The following is a 20,270-nucleotide window of genomic DNA, read 5'->3' on the forward strand; positions in this document are numbered from 1 at the left end:
CTACTCTCACAGTTTTACGGCAAGTGTAATGGAGGAGGCACTAAAACCTTGATTTCTGTTTTCTGGACACAGTTGACACTTGAATCTTTATATAAAAGCATTAATAAAATAAAAAATAAAAAAATAAAAGTACTCTTGTTCAAGCACATGCACAACTGAACAGCTATGACAAGTAATAATCAGTCTTCAGAATGTTGTGCAAACATCAAACAAGTATTTGCCTTACTTGAACATCAGTGAAAGGGCACTTATTTCCACCTGGCCAACCCATTCCTGCATGAGGGGGGGAAAATAACTTTTTATAATCGTGAACATACATTGACCATTACAGATTTTCAAACACAGGCAGGCTTGTTTTTCCAAGATATCTGATCATTGTCTGCTTTTTCACTCAAGTCATGAAATTATCTAACGCTCCCAGAGAAACCCTTAGTCTTCCATAACGGATCATTTAATATTTTTTCTATATGTTTTTAAAATAATCTCAACCTGTTAGAAAACCTATTTAAATCTACACAGACATCACCACTATAAATCTGAAAAGTGTATTTTTTTTTTAACAGATATTGATATGTTATTTGAAAAGCTTATCCAAAAATATTGAATTAAGGCCTACATGAGAACAAGTGGGCACCAACTCCTAAACTCTCTCCAGAATCACATTGTTTACAGTTACCAATAATTTGTAATAATACTATGTACAGTCACTTGAATGCCTGTTTTATTCCAGGCAGCTTCAAATGTCTTGATCTGCAGGACAGAGCACAATCATGCACAATGATACTGTTGGGAGTATAATAAGCTTCTTTAAAAGGGTAAATCCAAACACAGTAATCACTTCAGTGATTTGAAATGGTCAGTGTGCTCAGAGTCTGCATCTGCAACTTTTTAGTATGAAACACTGCACGTACATAGATATTAGTGCTAGCTAGTGGAGGTGTAACTATACCCCAGGCAACATCATTAACCAGTCTGGGCTCGCCAATGTCAATCCTGTGCATATCTCTAGGTGCAAAGGGTCATTTGTTGGCGGAGAGAGCTTAGCTGACACTCTTAGCTAAGCAATGAGCATTCGAATCGGGATCCTGCTTTTTGTTAAGACACCATTACTCAGCACCCAGTAAGACCAGGTAATGGGGCAACCATTACAAAACGGTTTGCACCATTACTGGGGATCACTGACAAAGTATGACTAGCATCTTACCTGTAGTGGTTATGTTTTGAGTAACCCTTTAATTTCCTTTCTGTGAACATTTCCCTCATACGATTAAAACATTTATAAAAAAAAAAATAATAAGAACTTAAAGATAGTAAAGATATAGGGACTGTGAGTTGTGTTCGGTGGTTTAATAAAACATTCTAGAAGAAGAGTACCTTAATTGATATTGACTAAACTTATTTAAGGGAAAACACAAGTACAGGTATTAATTTAAAACCAAGGTGTGTGTAATATATATATACATACACACACACACAAATTTAGTATACGTGAAAACCAAGTGTTTCCAGGTGTACCTCACAGACTCCTAACTAATAAGTAAAAAGCAGAGAAAAGTGGAAAAACCACCCAGTACACGCATAAGAATTAACATTACATAACCTGGAGGAGTGGACCAGGATTATGGGATCAATGCAGATCTACAATAGTAATAAACAGCACATAACGTAATACAGTAAAGGTAAGAACAAAGTGAGTGGTGTTAGTATTAAACTCACAAACATAAGATGAAATCGGCTTCTCACCCGACCAGGGGTGAAAAAACGAATCCGAAAGCTGGTCAATCTCAGCAGTGGAAATGCTCAAATTACTTGGGTAAATGGAGGAAAAAGAGCCATACATGGTTAAGTATAGTTAAAACCAAAAAGGGACTTTCTTAGATTACACTTACAAACAGGCAGAGAGTTTGGGCATATCTCCACATAAAGTGGAACCAAGCAGCAGCATGGTAATTCTTGCAATGCCAAAAGTTTCAGCAGTTAAAAATAAAAGCAAATATAAAACAAAATTAAAAGTCCATACAGAGGCCAAGATTTGATGTGTCCAACGCATTTCGTCCAGTGGTGGACAAATCAAATCTTGGCCTCTGCATGGAGTTTTAATTTTGTTTTACATTTGCTTTTATTTTTAACTGCTGCCACTTTTGCTATTGCAAAAATTACCATGCTGCTGCTTGGTCCACTTTATGTGCAGATATGCCCAAACTCTATGCCTGTTTGTAAGTGCAATCTCATAAAATCCCCTTTTGGTTTTAAACTATACATCGCCATGTATGGCTCTTTTTCCTCCATTTACCCATGGAATTTGAGAATTTCCACTGCTGAGATTCACCAGCTTTCTGATTAGTTTTTTTAACCACTGGTGGGGTGAGAATCCTGTTTAATCTTATTATTGTGAGTTTAATACCAGCACCACTCACTTTGTTCTAATCTTTACTGTTTTACTCTATGTGATGTTTATTACTATTGTAGATCTGCATTGATCCCATTATCCTGGTCCACTCCTCCAGGTTATGTTTACATTTTAATTTTTATACGTGTACTGGGTGGGTTTTCCACTATTCTCTGCTTTTTACTTATTAATTTAAAACCAACACATTTTACATACCTGTGGATTTTCCAGACTCTTCAAATAGTCTTCAAAAGACCCCTCAATAAACTGAAAAACAAGAGAAGACAATTATTAATGGCATTACTATTTCTATAACTATTTGTTTGTAATACACATGTCATCTGAGAGTCATGTTATCATGCATACAAGCAGCAATGTTAAGGGTTAAAGTGGCTCTGTCACCTAAAACTTGCTTTTCTCCTAGTGTTTCTTCACTTACTCTTTCAGAATCTGTTCTTCTCTAATCTATTGCTCTATAAAACAACATACGCTTGACAATCACGATAAAGGTTGGAGCTTGCCTTAAGCTCCACCGTTTGTCAAATGAAGTAAAAATACATAAGACAAAAGTAATCCTTACTTTGCTTAGGTTTTAAAGGAAAGTAGATCAGAAATTAAGAAACGAAGAACAGATTCTGAAATAGAAGAAACACACAATAAAAGTAAGGTACGTTTGTGGTGACAGAGCCAATTTATTAATAGGATACAGGGTTATTCCATAATTAAGAAAAAAAAACTCCAATTCAACCCTAATAAAATATTAGATATTTTAGCCTCAACTTTACAATTTTGGCCACTAGGAATTAACTGCTGTACTACACAGGGATCCTTACATAGGTTAACTTTCTTTAAGGTCGTACCTAGCATTTTTGATAATAATCACTGCAGTTGTAAGCAAACCCCTCACTAAAATATGCACCAAGGGGAGGCTATGCTTCCATCTGCCAACATAAGTACTTGTATATCACCCAAAGGCCTCCAACTAGAAAACCGAAATACAATCCAGAAATCCCTCTTGTAAATATAAAATTACATTTGTGTAGGTACATATTTATGAGATTCGCTCAGCTCTACCGTAGAATGTTATGTGAGCATTATGATTGAATGAGGCACTTACTACTCTGAGCAGAGCACACTATAGAAGATGTATGGCCTAAAACACAATATCTATATAATGCATTAAGGAGGAAAACAATAACCCTGAAAAAAATACCCCATTTACTACAGCCCGTACGGTGTGGTTTAAGGGGCGTACCGTGGCTATTTAACAAAACTTCTAAAAGTTTGAGCAAATTAAATCCAGACTTTGATAATGTCTGAGCTAACGGCTGAGGAGTGAAATAAAGTCTAGCAATTACATCTTCAGTCAAGTCTAAGGCTGAGCACCGTAAGACATAAGAAAATGAAAGTATCATTTACCGCTTCAAATTGGCCTCTGTTTTCACGCAGATAGTCTATACAGGATTTCCTGATCTCCAAATGCTGTGTCTGGGAGTGTAAAACCTAAATATGGGCACAAACAAGAGAATATTATAAATATTATAACTTAATGCAAATAATATTATGGCTGAATGAAGTTTCTAGTCATCAACCATGATAAAGCTGTTACACATACCATTATATGTATGTGATATATACACATTTATAACAAAGGATAAGACAGCAGTACAACGATCACCTAATTTTTTTTTTTTTTTATAATATATAAATCCCTTTATCAAGTTCTGAAAGGAAATAGATTTTTTCTAAATAAAGTAGATGTAAAATAAAGAAAAAAAGAAAAAGAAAAATGCATCCCCTACCTTTAGTATAGGACAGAATCTTTCAGTCATTTGCATACACTTTTTGTCAAACCGTGTATGAAAACCAACCGTTTGTCTATGATTTTCTTGCTTTACTCCCAGCACAGAAGCAGACCAGAGAGATACACGTTTTGAGGAGAGTTGTCTTTTAGCCACTTAAGGATGGCGGGCATTCTATGCCGTCCTTGAAAGGGTGGCTCTAAATGCTGGTGGGCGGCATAGAATGTCCCCGCCGTGCTATTTACTTACCCGATCCCTGCCATTCCCCCACTGGCGATCGGCGTTGCTCCCGGTCTGGGGGGGGGGGGGGGGAAAGAGACTGCCTGACAGCCCAGAAAGTCCCCCCTTTGCAAATTAGGCCCCCGTGGGCCATGTGATCGCTCTGAAAGAGCGGTCACATAGCCGCAGTAGGGGTTTCTGTGTCTGCCTGCAGGGGAACTTCCTAAACTGACAGGCACTTTCCCTGCTTCTGAAGAAAAGAAAATATATTGGTAAAAAAAAAAAAAAAATTATACATACATACACACACACTGTCATATGAAGTGTATTTTTAATATATACATATATTAATATAAAAATACACAATCAAATTACAAACATACATAAATATATACACTAATTTTTTTTAAAAAAAATATACATATGTAATTTCATTCGAACTATTTTGATATGAATATAATATATACACACATAAATATATCCATATACATAACTTCATAAATATACATGTAGACTTCAAATATTTTATTTATTTATTTTTTTTATTCTACGTGCATATTTATGTAATATTTTTAGAATTAAAGGATCACTATAGTGTCAGGAAAACTATATTATCCTTAGGATTCCCCCCACACCCTCAGGGACCCCCTCCCTTACTTACCTTAATCCAGCTCCCTCGGCGCTGGTGGCCTCTCCCCCCCGCCAACTCCCAGCTCCCGAGTGGAGAGGAATGCTTATGCGTGGCAAGAGCCACTCGCGCAAACACTCCATAGGAAAGCATTTCTCGATGCTTTCCTATGGACATTCTGCACGCTGGATGTGATTTTCGCATCCAGCGTTGCAGGAAGACAGCCACTTAACTAGAGGCTGGATTAACCCTGCAATGTAAACATAGCAGTTTCTCTGAAACTGCCATGTTTGCATCTGAAGGGTTAAAACTGGGGGGACCTGGCACCCAGACCACTTTATTGAGCTGTAGTGGTCTGGGTGACTATAGTGTCCCTTTAAATAATTTTATTGATTACAATTTGAGGGATTTGCTTGACAACTCAGGCTGAAAGTAAAGGGAATTTAATTTGCTAGCACTATATTTAACCCTGTAACTTTCCAAGACACCATAAAACCTGTACAATGGGGGGTACGGTTTTACTCGGTAGACTCTGCTGAACACAAATATTAGGAAAGACAATATAAATAAAAAAAATAAAATAAAAGGGCACACTAAGCACCAAAACAACTCTAGCTTAGTGATGTTGCTAGGGCTGTATAAACAAAGTGATTTAACTCCTAAATGCTCTATACACCAAAACTGCTTCATTTAGCCAAGACAGGGGACATAAACAAAGAATACCAAAGAGAGGAAAAAGAAAACTCTATATACAGAGAGCCTCTTTTAGATATGCCCATGCAAAATATCACTTGGAGCACAGTTTAGCACAGGGGTGCTCAACCCATGTGCTGCGGGTCACCATCAATCATATAACAATAGCTTGGTGCAGTAATTTCTCACCGAGAAGCTGAGCCTGTATAACCAGAAAAGCTCAGCTTTCAATAAGCATACCCAAAAAAATAATTTTAGTGAGGTCACAGAATTACGGATGTTGCCTTTTAGACATGCACAAAACTTGGTCACAATGCCTCATGACTAACCCAAACCATAGAGTTACACCTCAAACTGGGTCCTCCTAGTATAGAGAGCAGCTCATGTAAGGGCTTATGTACATACTTCCCAGATCCCTCACTAAAGAACTACTGGTGATTTAATAACATCTGTTTGTACTGTAGATTTTAAGAGCTGGTTTAAATACCTCACATCTCACTAAATTTCTGATAATTTAATAACGCCTATACTAGTCGGGATATTTTAAGTCATTTGACTAGAAAGTGCTTTTCAGAGCACCATCTCTGATTAGCTACTACGGAAATGGTTTCAAATGTGGATTTATTAGTAAAATTAAAAAAAAAAAAAAAATTAAAAAATAACAGCGTCAGTCATTAACAGATTCTTTATTGTCAGAGGTGTGAATGTAAAAAAAAAAAAATTATTAATAATAATAATAATTCTACTTGTCCGAGGGATTAAGGTTGTAGTCCAGTCTACTTGTACGGACACAGAAAAGAAATAAAAATAATTCTGATTCGGGTCCCCGTCTTGAGTCCTGGACCTTGACAGTGACATTTATTTAATGAACTCTGATTTTTCACAAAATTAAAAAGACTGATGTTAAATTAAAAACATTTTTTTTTTTTTTTAGATTTCTCCAACTGTCATAACAGCCTCCATACTTTATATTTTGATTTGTGAAAATGTGCCGTTTAGTGACCAACGCCAGGTGTCTTAAACACTGACCGCCCCTTCATAGTCTCTCTCTGTCATCCCCTCGAATAGGGTGTGGTGGCTGTGTGTAATGTCTGTAGTCTGTGTTGCGAGTGTGTAGTATGTACATGTGTTGGGTGCTGGCCAACTATAATGTGTATGGCTGTGTTGAGTATCATGTTGGAGTGGATGTGTTCTGTATGCAATGTGTGCGCTCTGTTTTGACCCCTACCCGCAATAAGTAAAACAGTACACATGACATACAAAGACACAGGAAACCACACACATATTAGCTATGGTTCATGGAAGTCTTGTGGGAGATTGCATGGTCTGCATCTCCAGACCACACTAATTGCACCCTTGCAGACTCAAAGAGTCAAGATTCCTAGACTGAACTGTGATTCGTTAGTGAGTGCTGGAAGGCAAGAGAGAGATTACTGGCATATCACATCAAGCCATATGAATACAACACTCCTCATTGCCATTGTGTTGCATACAAGGAGTTATCAATTGTGTGTCCTTCGACTTCCAAAAGATTGAACAACCCTGGTTTAGTGGATCTGTCAGAAGTTGCAGGAAGGCCCCTCCTACACTAGAATGAGAGGCTCCAATTAGCAGCAACTCATTCTGGTCTATTTGGATAGACATTATTCCATACCTATCATGATCGTTTAAAGAACATATTAAATCAGTAGGAGGCAACATCGGCACTCTAGACATTGTGGACTTTATCTCCCCGGTGCGTTGGCCAACATTATAGATGTAAAAGCATGGTTATAGATTTAATCCACAACATCTAGAATGCCAAAGGTTATCAACTAGGGATGCACGGAAATTTTGGCCCAAAATGGGCCTCTCACATTTTAGCTGAAAATTTGGGCAAATCTGCCGAAAATTAGTAATACTCAATTTCTATGGCCTGGGATATGCAGTTGCAGACTGGAGAGACAGCCCAACGGACCACCAGGGAATGAAGAAGAAGAAGAAGAAGAAAAAAAAAAAAAAGTATTTCTAACACCCCTCACTGTCACCCTCTCCCTCATTCACACTGTCACCAGCCTCCCCCCTCCCTTACTGCCACCTGTCACCCCCTCACTTTGCCATCGCTATCCCACACAGTTCTATGTGTCCTACCCATACTATATCCCTAGCCCACCCCACACTGTGCCTTACACACTCAATATAACCTACAAACATAAAGCTGAATCCCTATTCCACACCGTGTTCCCCCCCCCCACACACACACACACAAATTACGTTCCAATACTGTACCACACCATGTTCCCTACACACTACATCCTTTTCCCACACCTCACTATATTCCATACACACACACTACATAACCTACACAAATCATTTCGGGGGATAAGTCATTTTTAGTTTTCAGCCAAGGGCATCCTGGATTTTCGGTTTCCGCCCAGAATTTTTATTTTGGTGCATCCCTATTATATGTGCATGTTGTATGCTGCACTCATAAGACAAAACCTACATTGTGAATGTCAAGTGCCACACAGCAGCAGTGATTTTCACAAAATTGCTGCTAATATAAGCCACACTCTGAAATGAGAATGGTCTCAAGGACCATGCCCTTTCATAGATAGATACTTGATGCCTCCTCCGACACTCAAGAACTATATCATAGTACTATACTCACCAATTAACAACTGAAAATGTTGGCTCCCGGTGAAAAGGCTGTGTCTGGGAAAGTAGTGGGTCTGACTTCTTAAGCAGGGAAAGCCAGTAGGTTATGGATAGTGATATTCCGAAAGGGGTTATGCGGATTGTAAAATGGCATAAGGTTGTGGAGACTGTCAATGCATACTTTTTCCAACTGCCCTGGACCTTCCTACCCAAGTTTTCTCCCTTGTTACCAGTCCACCAAAGTTGTAAACTTACAAATAGACATTTTTCCCTTCTAAAATTTAGACGAATAAATCAATAAAACCCCAAGAAGAATATACAAGAGCTTCCTTTAATGTAACATATGAAGGTAGGCCAGAAGATCATATACACATTTAAGGCAATAAAAGAAAAAAAAAACAAAAAAAAAAAAAAAAAAAAAACACATTTAGCATGGTCTTAAAAAAAATTAAACATTAACATTAATTGCAGCTACATTTTTTATGGAAGACATTATGAGCATGCCTTCTAGGACTTTAGACAGGAGAAAACTTTATATTTTCTCTATGTTTAATCTTTATATATAATGAAAGGAAGGGCTGTTTAAATGTGCCCTCCAGGCATTTTAACAACTACAGCTAGAATACTAAGAAGCCAGTCTGGATTTTGTCAAACCGTTTCCACAGCACTCTAAATCCCCAAAAACCTAACTCCAGATGCAGTCATGTTAGAAGTGTTTTAACTGTCAAAAATAAGATATGTCAAAAATAAGATGTTATTGAATATCATTTAGTAGGGGGATATAGAAGACACCAGAAGCTAAATGTCTATCTTGAATCTTTGCTATAGAGGTCAGCATTTACAATGTGCCAGATAGGGGAAAATGAAATGGGCAAGTAGCAACAAGCACAGTAAATGTAAAGAGTTTTTGTTTGACAGACAGGTGCTGTGTGTAATTTCCAGCTGCATTATGGGATATGCTGAAGGGCAGACATCCTGCATAACATGATGCCTGGCATTTTTACTAACCCACCTGACTTCATCTTTACAACCAGACTTCGAGTGCATGAACCAAGTTGTCATGAGATATGTACCCCCCATGGTATTACTGGAAAGTATAGTGGGCATCTATAAAAGATGTGAGGACATATATTTATTATTAGCCATTGCAGATATCTTTGTGGCAAGATAGTGATGGTTTAATGGTTTCAACTTCAAAGTGCATTATCTCTTAACCTTAGGAAAGGTATAGCATAAGACCACTCTCCCCTTAAACAAAATCAAGATGAAAATGGATATCCTCATTAACCTTAAAGAGTTCTAACATGGTTTAAAAAATAGAAAATTGTCATTAGCTGCACAAGCCATTTCTGCAGCTGAAAGATTAAAAAAAAAAAAACACCAAGTGCATGTTTTTTTAAGGGAATGACTTAACCAAACGCATTGGGAAAACGTGAATTTCTATTTAAAAAGGGACGCTGTACGCACCAAGACCACTTTAGCTCATTGAAGTGGTCTGGGTGCTGTGTCCCTTTTGCACCTAGTGCTGCAATGTTAACCATTGCAGCGCTAAGTCTGCCCTCAGTGGCTGTCTACCAGACAGCCACTGGGAGCGGTTCCAGGATCCCAACAGACTTTTGGTCAGTTATCTGACGCTGGAGGTCCTCATGATTCAATGCTTTCCTATGTGGAAGTCTAATGAGCACGCAGCATTTGCCACTCATGCGCATTAGACGGAGGAGGGGGCAGAGCGTCGACGTGCCGCCGAGGGACATCGGCGCTGGGCTATGGCAAGTAAATAAAGGGTGTGTGTGGGGGGGGCTTTCAAGCTACAGCGTGGGGAGTTTGGCTAGTGGATGAGTGAAAACTTTAAACCCTGCAGTTGATCAATTATTACGTGAAATCACCATGTCGGTTGCGTTAATCAGTCATTGTGACATTTATTATCATAATCATTACTACTTGTTAAAAGCAAACATAAAGGGACACAACCTGCATGAAAACAAAATGGTTTCATTTTCAATCAGTTGTAACTTAGTTTTTATCTCCTGCTCTGTAAATTGAACTTTAAAGGGACACTCCAGGCACCCAGACCACTTCTGCCCATTGGAGTGGTATGGGTGCCAACTCCCACTATCCTAACCCTGCAAGTGTAATTATTGCAGTTTTCATAAACAGGGTTAACTTCATAAACTTTCATAAACAGGGTTAACTCCTCCTCTAGTGGCTGTCTACTAGACAGCCACTAGAGGACACTTCCGTGTTTATAGCACACATTCTGCACACGCTATGTGAGGACCTCCAGCGTCGCTGAAATCCCCATAGGAAAACAGTGAAAGCATTTTTCAATGCTTTCCTATGGGGAGGTCTAAGGCGCGCACGCGCATTAGGTCTCCCCCGCCGGCGGCCACGCATGCACAATAGGTCTCAATAGGTGCGTGGGCTAGCCCTGAACCAGCGCCGAGGGACATCGGCGCTGGATACAGGTAAGTCACTGAAGGGGGGTGGGAGGGATTGGGGACCTGCAGTGCCAGGAAAACTGTTTGTTTTCCTGGCACTGGAGAGTCACTTTAAATCACACACAGGAGGCTCCTGCAGGATCTAGCAAGCAATGAACAGAGCAGGAGATAAGAAATTCTAAATTAAACAGAATTTGCTATAAAGTATAAACATTAGATGACTCTTTACATGAAGTGTTTAGGAAGGCTGTGTAAGTCACATGCAGAGGTGTGACTATGGCTAGGTGACTAGGGACAGTTGTCCTTTAAAGGATCACTATAGGGTCAGGAACACAAGCATGTATTCCTGACACTATAGTGTTAAAACCACCATCTAGTCCCCCTGGGCCCCTCATGCCTTCATAAATACAGTAAAAGTCTTACTGTATTCAAGCCTGAAGCTGCTGGCTCTGCCCTGTCTGCCTCAGAAAAACAAGCAGTCTGCTGACATCATCAGAAGTGGTAACCTGATCCAATCACAATGCTTCCCCATAGGATTGGCTGAAACTGACAAAGAGGCAGATCAGGGGCAGAGCCAGCATGATTCAAACACAGCCCTGGCCAATCAGCATATCCTCATAGAGATGAATTGAATCAATGAATCTCTGAGGAAAGTTCAGTGTCTGCATGCAAAGGGAGGAGACACTGAATGTTTGGATGCATTTTAGGCAGCCATGACCCAGCAAGGATCTCTAACAGCCATCTGAGGAGTGGCCAGTGAAGTTATCACTAGGCTGTAATGTAAACACTGCATTTTCTCTGAAAAGAGAGCGTTTACAGCAAAAAGCCTGCAGGTAATGATTCTACTCACCAGAACAAATTCAATAAGCTGTAGTTGTTCTGGTGACTATAGTGTCCCTTTAAGTACATTATCTTCTCTGCATTTAAAATGGGTCAAAAGAATATAGACACCCTCAATTCTACATACCATGGTATGAGTGAAGGTGTGGGGAGGGGGAGAATATATATATATATATATATATATATATATATATATATATATATATATATATATATATATATATATATATATATATATATATATATATATCTGTCAGGGCCTGCCCATCCATTGGTCTCAGTGGGGCCATGGCTCCAGGCGGCACTTTGTCTGGAAAGCCCAGTCTTCCCCAATCAGCTTGTCTGCCAGAGATGTCTGAGAGGCTGCTCAAAACTAAAATAAAAATCATAGGAGTCTGGAGAGGGAGGCTGATCTGGGGCTGGCTGGGTCCTCAGGGTTATGACGTTTCCCACTGAACTTCCGGCACTCTGAGATTACTAGCTGTGCGTGCCGGAACGTCAGTGGGAACTTTACTTGCATCAATTTGCTGCAGGGCTGTTGCTGTGGGCAGGCACCTGGGAGCGTCAGAATTCCCTTTTGTGTCTGGCTATGTGTGCTGTAACGGCCACATAGCTAGCACAGGCGTCGGTCGGGACATGCAGGAGTCAGAATGAGGAGCAGAACTGCAAGGAGTCAATTCAGACTACTTCAGCTAGGATCCACCACACTGTGGATACTGAAAGGGTAAGTAATTATTGGCTTCAATGCAATCCAGTGTTAATTTTGGCAGTATATTTCAATTAGTTTTAGTCATAGTTGTTTACCTAAAAGCCATTTTAGTTTTAGTCATCTGAAATGTTTTAGTTCTAATATACTAAATCTCCAGTAGATTTTAGTCAACATTACTAAGATCTAGTGGGTTTATTAAACCCCTGTCTTGGTCTGGCCCTGGTATCTGTGTATGTCATTGTATCTGTATGCATACGAGTGTGTGTATCTATGTGTCTGTATCTGTATGTCCGTTTATCTGCATGTGAGTCAGTATGTGTGTCTGTATCTACATGTGTATGTCTCTGTACATCTCTGTGTCAATGTTTACATCTGTATGTGTATCTTCATGTATTTGTATCTGCATGTGTGTTAAACAGTATGTATATTAGTGTTGCCATCTGTTTGTCTGCAGGTGTGGCAATGTTTGTACATGTGTGTCTTTACATTTGTATATGTGTTAGTGTGTGTATACGTATGTCCTTGCAACTATATGTATGTCAGTGTGTGTATCTGCATGTATGTGCATCAGAGTGTCTGTGCAACTGTATGTGTTTCAGTGTGTAATATATATATATATATATATATATATATATATATATATATATATATCTCAGTGTTTTCTCTGTGGGTATGTGCATGTGTCATTGTGTCTGTGCAACTGTATGTGTGTCTCTTCATTTGCATGTGTATCTCAGTGCTTGTATCTGTATTATGTATCCGTATGAGTGTCAATGTTTTTATCTGTACATCGGTATGTATGTCAGTGTTTATATCTGTGTGTGTCAGAATTTGTATCTGCACGTGTGTCAGTCTCTGTATCTGCACGGTGAGGAGCCTGGAACAGAGAAAAGCAGATACTGTACATTTTAAATAACAGCAACTAGAATAATTACAAATATTTTGCTAATATAAGGGGTACTATTTATGGAAATGGGATGCCAAGGAGTACTCGAGAGTTAAAAAAAAAAAAAAAAAAAAAGGGAAACCACTGGTATAGAAGATAACGCAATAAGGACATTTGACACCTCTAGTGTGTGTGTGTGTATATATATATACACACACACACACACACACACACACACACACGTGTGATGGGAATCTTTAACCTCTTAAGGACCACATTTCTGGAATAAAAGGGAATCATGACATGTCACACATGTCATGTGTCCTTAAGGGGTTAAAAGCAGCTCTGTCAAAGTCTAGAGTCCATGCATAATTTGCAAAGACCCTCGACGGTTTCACTGGGACTCCAGTGGCTACGCGTTGCAAGGGAAGGGGAGTTACACATCTGAACTTGTCCTTCGTTGTCGCCACCATGGTCTTCCTATTTGTCTACTTCAGTTCCTGGGGCTTCAGCTGCCAGAGGCCCACATTAATGTTGTAGTTTTGTACATGCCAGAGAGTCCAACACTGAGGTTTACAGAGAATGCCACTCTATAAACAGGGCCTCTCTTTCTACAACCACACTGGTGACAGCTGAGGAAAATGACATTTGCTTGACAAAGGTAGCAAAGCCTTTTGTCAAGCAAAAGAAAAATACGAAGATAAAATAGGCACTACTTTGTCTTCGCATATCTTTTAATCGCGTTGGAAATTATGTGATACACAATCATTGCATTTTACAAAGATTCTGTTTATGAAAAACTCATGGAGGTGGGGAGGGTGACATGGGCCACTGTCATTTTTAAATTAGAACAAATCCTGTGTATATAAACAACTACCAATAAACTCAATTTTCAAACATACATCACAGTGATAAGTTACATGTAAATAGGATATAAAAACTCCAACCATTACTATGTCAACAAAACTAACTATGCTCATTTCAGAAGGCCCAATAAATGTACAGACCTTAGGGAAACCTCCCCCCACACTCATGCATAGCATGATTGAATATTCGTGATGGGCACACATATCCCCTTTTTTGGATGATACACAGAAGCCTCTAGTACAGACCTCCTAAAATGTCAATAGCTGTTAATAGGGGAAACATTTAGTGTGAGGGCTGACTGTTATACAATACCTGCTCAGCCACTGCCCTGAACAGACAGGAGCCATCCTTCGCAATCTTCTTCCTGAACAATCCCTGAGACCTCAGATACAAGTCCATGGCTTCCTCCTCCTTACTGCTGGCACCATGGGCTGTGCCCTCTGTGCCGTGCCCATCCATCCCTGCTCACAGCCACAAATGCCAAGCACAGACTGGCGAGCTGCTCCTGGTCTAGCCTGCCTGGCAGAGGGAAGGCTGGCAGAGAGGAAGAGGCAGGCGGTGTGGCATGGATCCTGTATGTGGGGGGCATGAGAGGGTGAGAGAGCGGCATGCAGGGCTCCCCACGTGCGGTGCCAGCTGGAGGTGACAGACAGGGCCCCCTGCTAACACGCCACTGTCAGCAAGGAGCCGCGAGCATGGCTGGCGAGTGCCACCGGGAGAGCGAGCTGCCAGTCACAGCGGGGGCACACTGCACGATGACAGGGGCACGGGAAACGAAAGTGACTGCACAGCGCAGGAGGGGGGGAAAAGTTTTGTTTTCAGTTTTGTAGAGAGTCCGGGGCAGGGCGGCACACTGTGTGCGGGAGGAGGAGGAGCAGGAAGTGCTGTGTGATCACCTTGGACAGGCGCAGAACTGCTCCCAGACATGTACTGAGCCCACATATGTAATAATATATATACTGCTCCCAGACATGTACTGAGCCCAAATATGTAATAATATATATACTGAGCACAGCTATGTAATAATATATATACTGCTCCCAGACATGTACTGAGCCCACATATGTAATAATATATATACTGCTCCCAGACATGTACTGAGCCCAAATATGTAATAATATATATACTGAGCACAGCTATGTAATAATATATATACTGCTCCCAGACATGTACTGAGCCCAAATATGTAATATTATATATACTGCTCCTAGACATGTACTGAGCCCAAATATGTAATATTATATATACTGAGCACAGCTATGTAATAATATATATACTGAGCTAGTACTGTGTAATAATATATATACTGCTCCCAGACATGTACTGAGCCCAAATATGTAATAATATATATACTGAGCACAGCTATGTAATAATATATATACTGCTCCCAGACATGTACTGAGCCCAAATATGTAATATTATATATACTGAGCACAGCTATGTAATAATGTTATGGTACTTTTTAGCAGTAAACCAAAATGTTTAAATGTCTATCTGTTCCTGTCCAAATTAAGAAAATTGAATTGCGTATATACGCTGAAGTAATTAAGTCTGACACACAGAGTTCAGGTTAAAATAACTTCGAGAAAATTTATTGGCAAGTGATTAAAAAACGGGCGCGCAGGCCCTTTTAAGAGGCATTTTGCGTCATCATTGATTATTAGAGTATCAGCAAATAAACATCATTAATTGGATTAATTGTTAAGTGTCGGAATTAGTGTCCACCTATCAATATTATTAATTGGCTTAAAAACTAAGTGGTTAGTCCCGTGCCCACCCACCGAGAGGTGGGATTGTTCTGGACACGGGTGGGACAAGGGGGGTCCTGAGCGTCATTTTACACGGTCGGTGATCTCAGGCCTCGTGGCCAGGTGCAAGGTCTCTTATGAATAGAACATTTCATTACTACTGTGTTCTCATGGCCTTCAAATTATACTATGTTGCGAGTGAGGGGAAAGTCAGCAGTTCCTGAGTCAATCATGTCTTTATAGAAAATACAGTCTTTGTCCATTGTTAGGTGTGCTGGGAAATTCTGTCATGTAATGTAGTTTTAAAATGTAGAAGTTAGGTTATGAGGACAAAATGGAGGAATGAAGAAGTCAGGTTAGGAGGACAAAATGGAGGATTTGTCACGGTATGAAGTTAAAATGGAGTTAGTACAATAATTCAATACAAGTACAATAAAGATTTTTAATAATTCTACATCAGTCCCCCCTATGAAATGTTAGATTCTAAGAGATAAAAACTTTATTAGTTAGTACCAGAAGACGTGTTAACCCAAAGGCACAGAAACCCCGTGGCCGCTAGCTAGATGTTAATGCAAAGTGCAAGTCTGTCCCTAGAGCTGACCCTGATAGGCTAACTCATCGTCAGCATGGCTCTCGAACACTTCACTCCCATGGGTGGCCCATGATGGCTTGCCCACCACTTCTCCACACGGGGTCTTTACCATTCACTGACAGATGCTGTCCCTAAGCTGGTCCCTTCCTAGAATTCTCGCACTTTATCAACAAAAGGGATAGTTTGCAGCGGTAAACAGGGTGAGTTGAGATCTTGGAGGTCTTGGTCATCAACTTCGAGATGTGTGAAAGTGGGTGCCGCTTGGTCAACAGTCTTCATGAGGGATTTTCTCAGACAAGGGAGGACACAACAAAAGAGAAGAGCAAAGATAAAAAGAAAAATTAGTATTGCCATACCAATATGCATTAAAGCTTTTTGCCATCCTGTCATCCAACCAAACCATCTTTCCCAGGGATCTTTTATCCCAGAATTCCTTTTTAACTCTTCAGACAGGTCATTTAATTTCTCTATGGCTAATGTAACTTTACCATTAGGGCCTGTGTTTTCTGGGATGTAGGTACAACATGTCATGGTGTCGGGCAAAATTTTACATACCCCTCCCTTTTCGGCTAAGATCATATCTAAGGCCATTCTATTCTGGAAGGCCATTTGGGATGTGGCCTGCAACTGTTCGGCCAATCCCTGGAGGGCATCTCTGGTATAATTAACAAAACGCTGTTGATTATAATAAATGTAATTTCTCCAATTTAAATTCTTGTTTGTGGTAACCATGGCAAAAAGTGATTCAAATCCTGCAGCAACTTCATCTCTTGCTTTAAATTCATTGGGCACCCCCCTAGGCACCCCAATGGCATCAATATAAACATGAGGGTCAAAACTTCCCTTCACTGGGGCTTCGCGCTTAACCTTAGTGTGTCTGGACTCATGAGTAATGAGGTGCGTGTCAGAGATGATGTGTATGGGCATAATGGCTTTAGCCAAGGTACACTCCCCCCACCACTCCTTGTCCATCCTGGATCTTAACTGTAAATCCCCACACAACCAGTAAATATCCCCCAATGACCTAGTGTGAAACTGCAACAAGTTCATGGAGACATTCCTGTAGGTAGCACAATACCCCTTGGAGAAGTTGCCGAAGAATCTGCCAATTCCATCATAATTAGCATAACAAGTGTAATTACCTTTATATACTGTAATACCATCTGGGGGTTTGACATCCTGGGTTAGGAGAGGATACTCCTTTGTCCATGCTTTACATATGGACCTGTTAAAATCATAATGATAGGCAAAAAGGCTCAAAACACATGCTTCTATATCTACTGGCAGGATTAAAGGCACAGTGCCCAGGTGAGGCCGGGCACCGCCACACACATAGCATGCAGTCTTATTATGCTTATTAGCATTATATTTCATCCATTCTAACCATAAATTTACATCATTAAAACCTGTTTCTGCGGCCATGGTATCTTCAAAGGTGGGATTAGCAATGGCCATCATATCTTGAAAGGTCTGGATGTGAGGTTTTAATGGATTGGGGACCATATGGGTGGCCCCTTGCCACTCAGAAGAGTTGCACATATCTTTAAGGTAGAAATGCCCTAACTTTTTATAGGAACCCTTTTTCCAATACATTCCCATTACATATTGGTCTGCATCTGTCGGACTTGGATGCTCAATGTTAAGAATTAATTTCATTGGTGTACCTCCCCCAGGCTTCCTCAAAGTCATTCTCTTGATCATCTACTTTAGATAAGGCACTTTTTGGCTTGTAACCCCAGGCAGGCCCGGCATTCCATCCCGCCGCCCCCCAATGGTCACAATTGTGCCCCCATTGTTTGTCCACTACACAAACATATGGGTCTTTTGAATGGGGAATATCTCTATAGATGTTCTGAATTTGTGATGTAGGGAACGGGCATTCTACAATATCACAATAATCAAAGGTATAGGTAGCCACATGGGTACATGATGAATTATACCAAAAGGTGTACCCACTAATATCCTTAGTAATGGCTACCTGCTGGGCCTTGATTGAACTAATTAAGGAGATTATGTACCAGAGGTACATGCTTGTGCGGTATCTGCTTCCTCTGGGGCAGGAGACTTCTTGCAATGGGAAGCGTGGATCCAATTTGGCCTGCCGGCCACTTTGACGGAGGTTGCGGTGATCAGGAGAACTTGGAATGGACCGTCAAATCTTGGTTCCAGGGTATTTTTCCGCACAAATTTCTTGACCAGAACCCAATCTCCGGGAAGCAGGCTGTGGGTACCTGTATCCAAATCGGGATCTGGAATTGAAGAGAAAACTTGGGCATGTATTTTGTTTAAGGCACTTGCAAGTTCAGTTACATAATCTACTAAAACATCTGATTGGAGCTGTAACTGTTGCGGATAATAACAACCTAGTCTGGGTGCTGTTCCAAATAGAATATGGGGATAATGAGTGCTTCCCTCTAGGTGTGTGCCTAACGCTGAATAAAGCTATTGACAGGCTTTCTGGCCAGGGCATCTTTGTTTCTTGTGACATTTTTAACATTCTGGCTTTTAGAGTGCCGTTCATGCGCTCTACTTTACCACTACTTTGTGGGTGGTAAGGGGTGTGAAAGGCTAGGGTCACCCCCAGAGCAGTCCAAATTTCTTTAGTCACTGTTGCTGTAAAAGCTGGGCCTTGATCACTCTCAATGACTTCTGGAAGTCCAAATCTACATACAATGTCTGTAAGTAGACGTTTTGCTGTTGTTTTTGCAGTGATATTGGCCACAGGGTAGGCTTCTGGCCAGCCTGAAAACATATCCACTATCACTAGTGCATATTCATGAGGCCCACTCTTGGGCATTTGTATATGGTCAATTTGAATTCTCTGGAATGGGTACATGGGTTTTGCCAGGTGTTTTGGAGGCACCTTGATTGGTTTTCCTGGATTGCATTTTGCACAAATGACACAGGCCCTACAGAAGCTGTTGATCAATGTTGTGATTCCAGGTGCTTCATAATACGTCTGTATGAGGGCGGCCATTAAGTCTTTTGACAAATGTGCAGGTCCATGTGCCCATTGGACAACTGCTGGATATACATTTTTTGGAAGGCAGAATTTGAAGTTGTTGTAGTATACCCCATCCTTTAGGACAGCTCCTTTATTCTTCCATTTCTGGATTTCTTCAGGGGTAATTGCAGCTTGCTGTTCTCGCAGAATTCTTAAATCAGTAGGAAGAGTTTGCAAAGCAAAAATAGGTACTTCTTCTTCTTGTCCGGACACTTCTTCATCCACTTCCTGCAAATCTCTGGCTGCTTGCTTAGCAGCCTGATCAGCCAAATGGTTGCCCTTTGCTTCATCTGTATCCAACTTCCCATGTGCCTTCACTTTCAGAACGGCCACTTCTTCAGGGAGTAGGAGGGCATCCATTAGATCCTTGATTGCAGAGCTGTGTTTGACTGGTGTACCGGCAGTGGTAAGAAATCCTCTTGTCTTCCAGATGAGGCCGAAGTCATGTGCCACACCCAGAGCATATCTTGAATCTGTATAGATGTTGGCACGTTTTCCTTCGGCAATTTTGCATGCTGAAGTTAGGGCTTGTAACTCAGCTTCTTGCGCAGACATTGCTGGTGGCAAAGGTGATGATTTGATAACTTCATCTGTTGTGGTTACGGCGTATCCTGTATGGTATCTCCCTTCTTCATCAGCATACCTTGATCCGTCCACAAACAGGGTAAAATCTGGATCTGGCAATGGATTCTCATGCACAGTTGGTAAGTGCACTGTCTCCATCTTCATTTGTTCAAAACAGTCATGGGGTGTTTCTGGATCATAATCATTCACTATGACCAGATCTTGAAATTCTTCTTCCAGGAAATGGCGTGGCC

At 40.5% G+C, this 20,270-nt stretch overlaps 1 protein-coding gene across 3 annotated transcripts in view; it reads right to left on the bottom strand.

Annotated features, from left to right (window-relative positions):
* Positions 1-14,972, bottom strand: part of OTUD4 (OTU deubiquitinase 4) — a 60,778-nt gene extending 45,806 nt beyond the window's left edge. For all 3 annotated transcript variants that reach the window (XM_063458481.1, XM_063458480.1, XM_063458479.1), the window contains exons 1-4: positions 14,421-14,972; positions 3,809-3,892; positions 2,606-2,656; positions 227-273 (exon numbers count right to left, since the gene is read on the bottom strand). In XM_063458481.1, coding sequence (XP_063314551.1) covers positions 227-273; positions 2,606-2,656; positions 3,809-3,892; positions 14,421-14,567 — 329 coding nt within the window. In that variant the 5' untranslated portion in view covers positions 14,568-14,972. The remainder of the gene's footprint in view (positions 1-226; positions 274-2,605; positions 2,657-3,808; positions 3,893-14,420) is intronic.
* Between the last annotated feature and the right edge of the window lie 5,298 nt (positions 14,973-20,270).

Source organism: Pelobates fuscus, chromosome 6 (genome assembly GCF_036172605.1).
Source record: "Pelobates fuscus isolate aPelFus1 chromosome 6, aPelFus1.pri, whole genome shotgun sequence".
Taxonomy (NCBI): domain Eukaryota; kingdom Metazoa; phylum Chordata; class Amphibia; order Anura; family Pelobatidae; genus Pelobates; species Pelobates fuscus.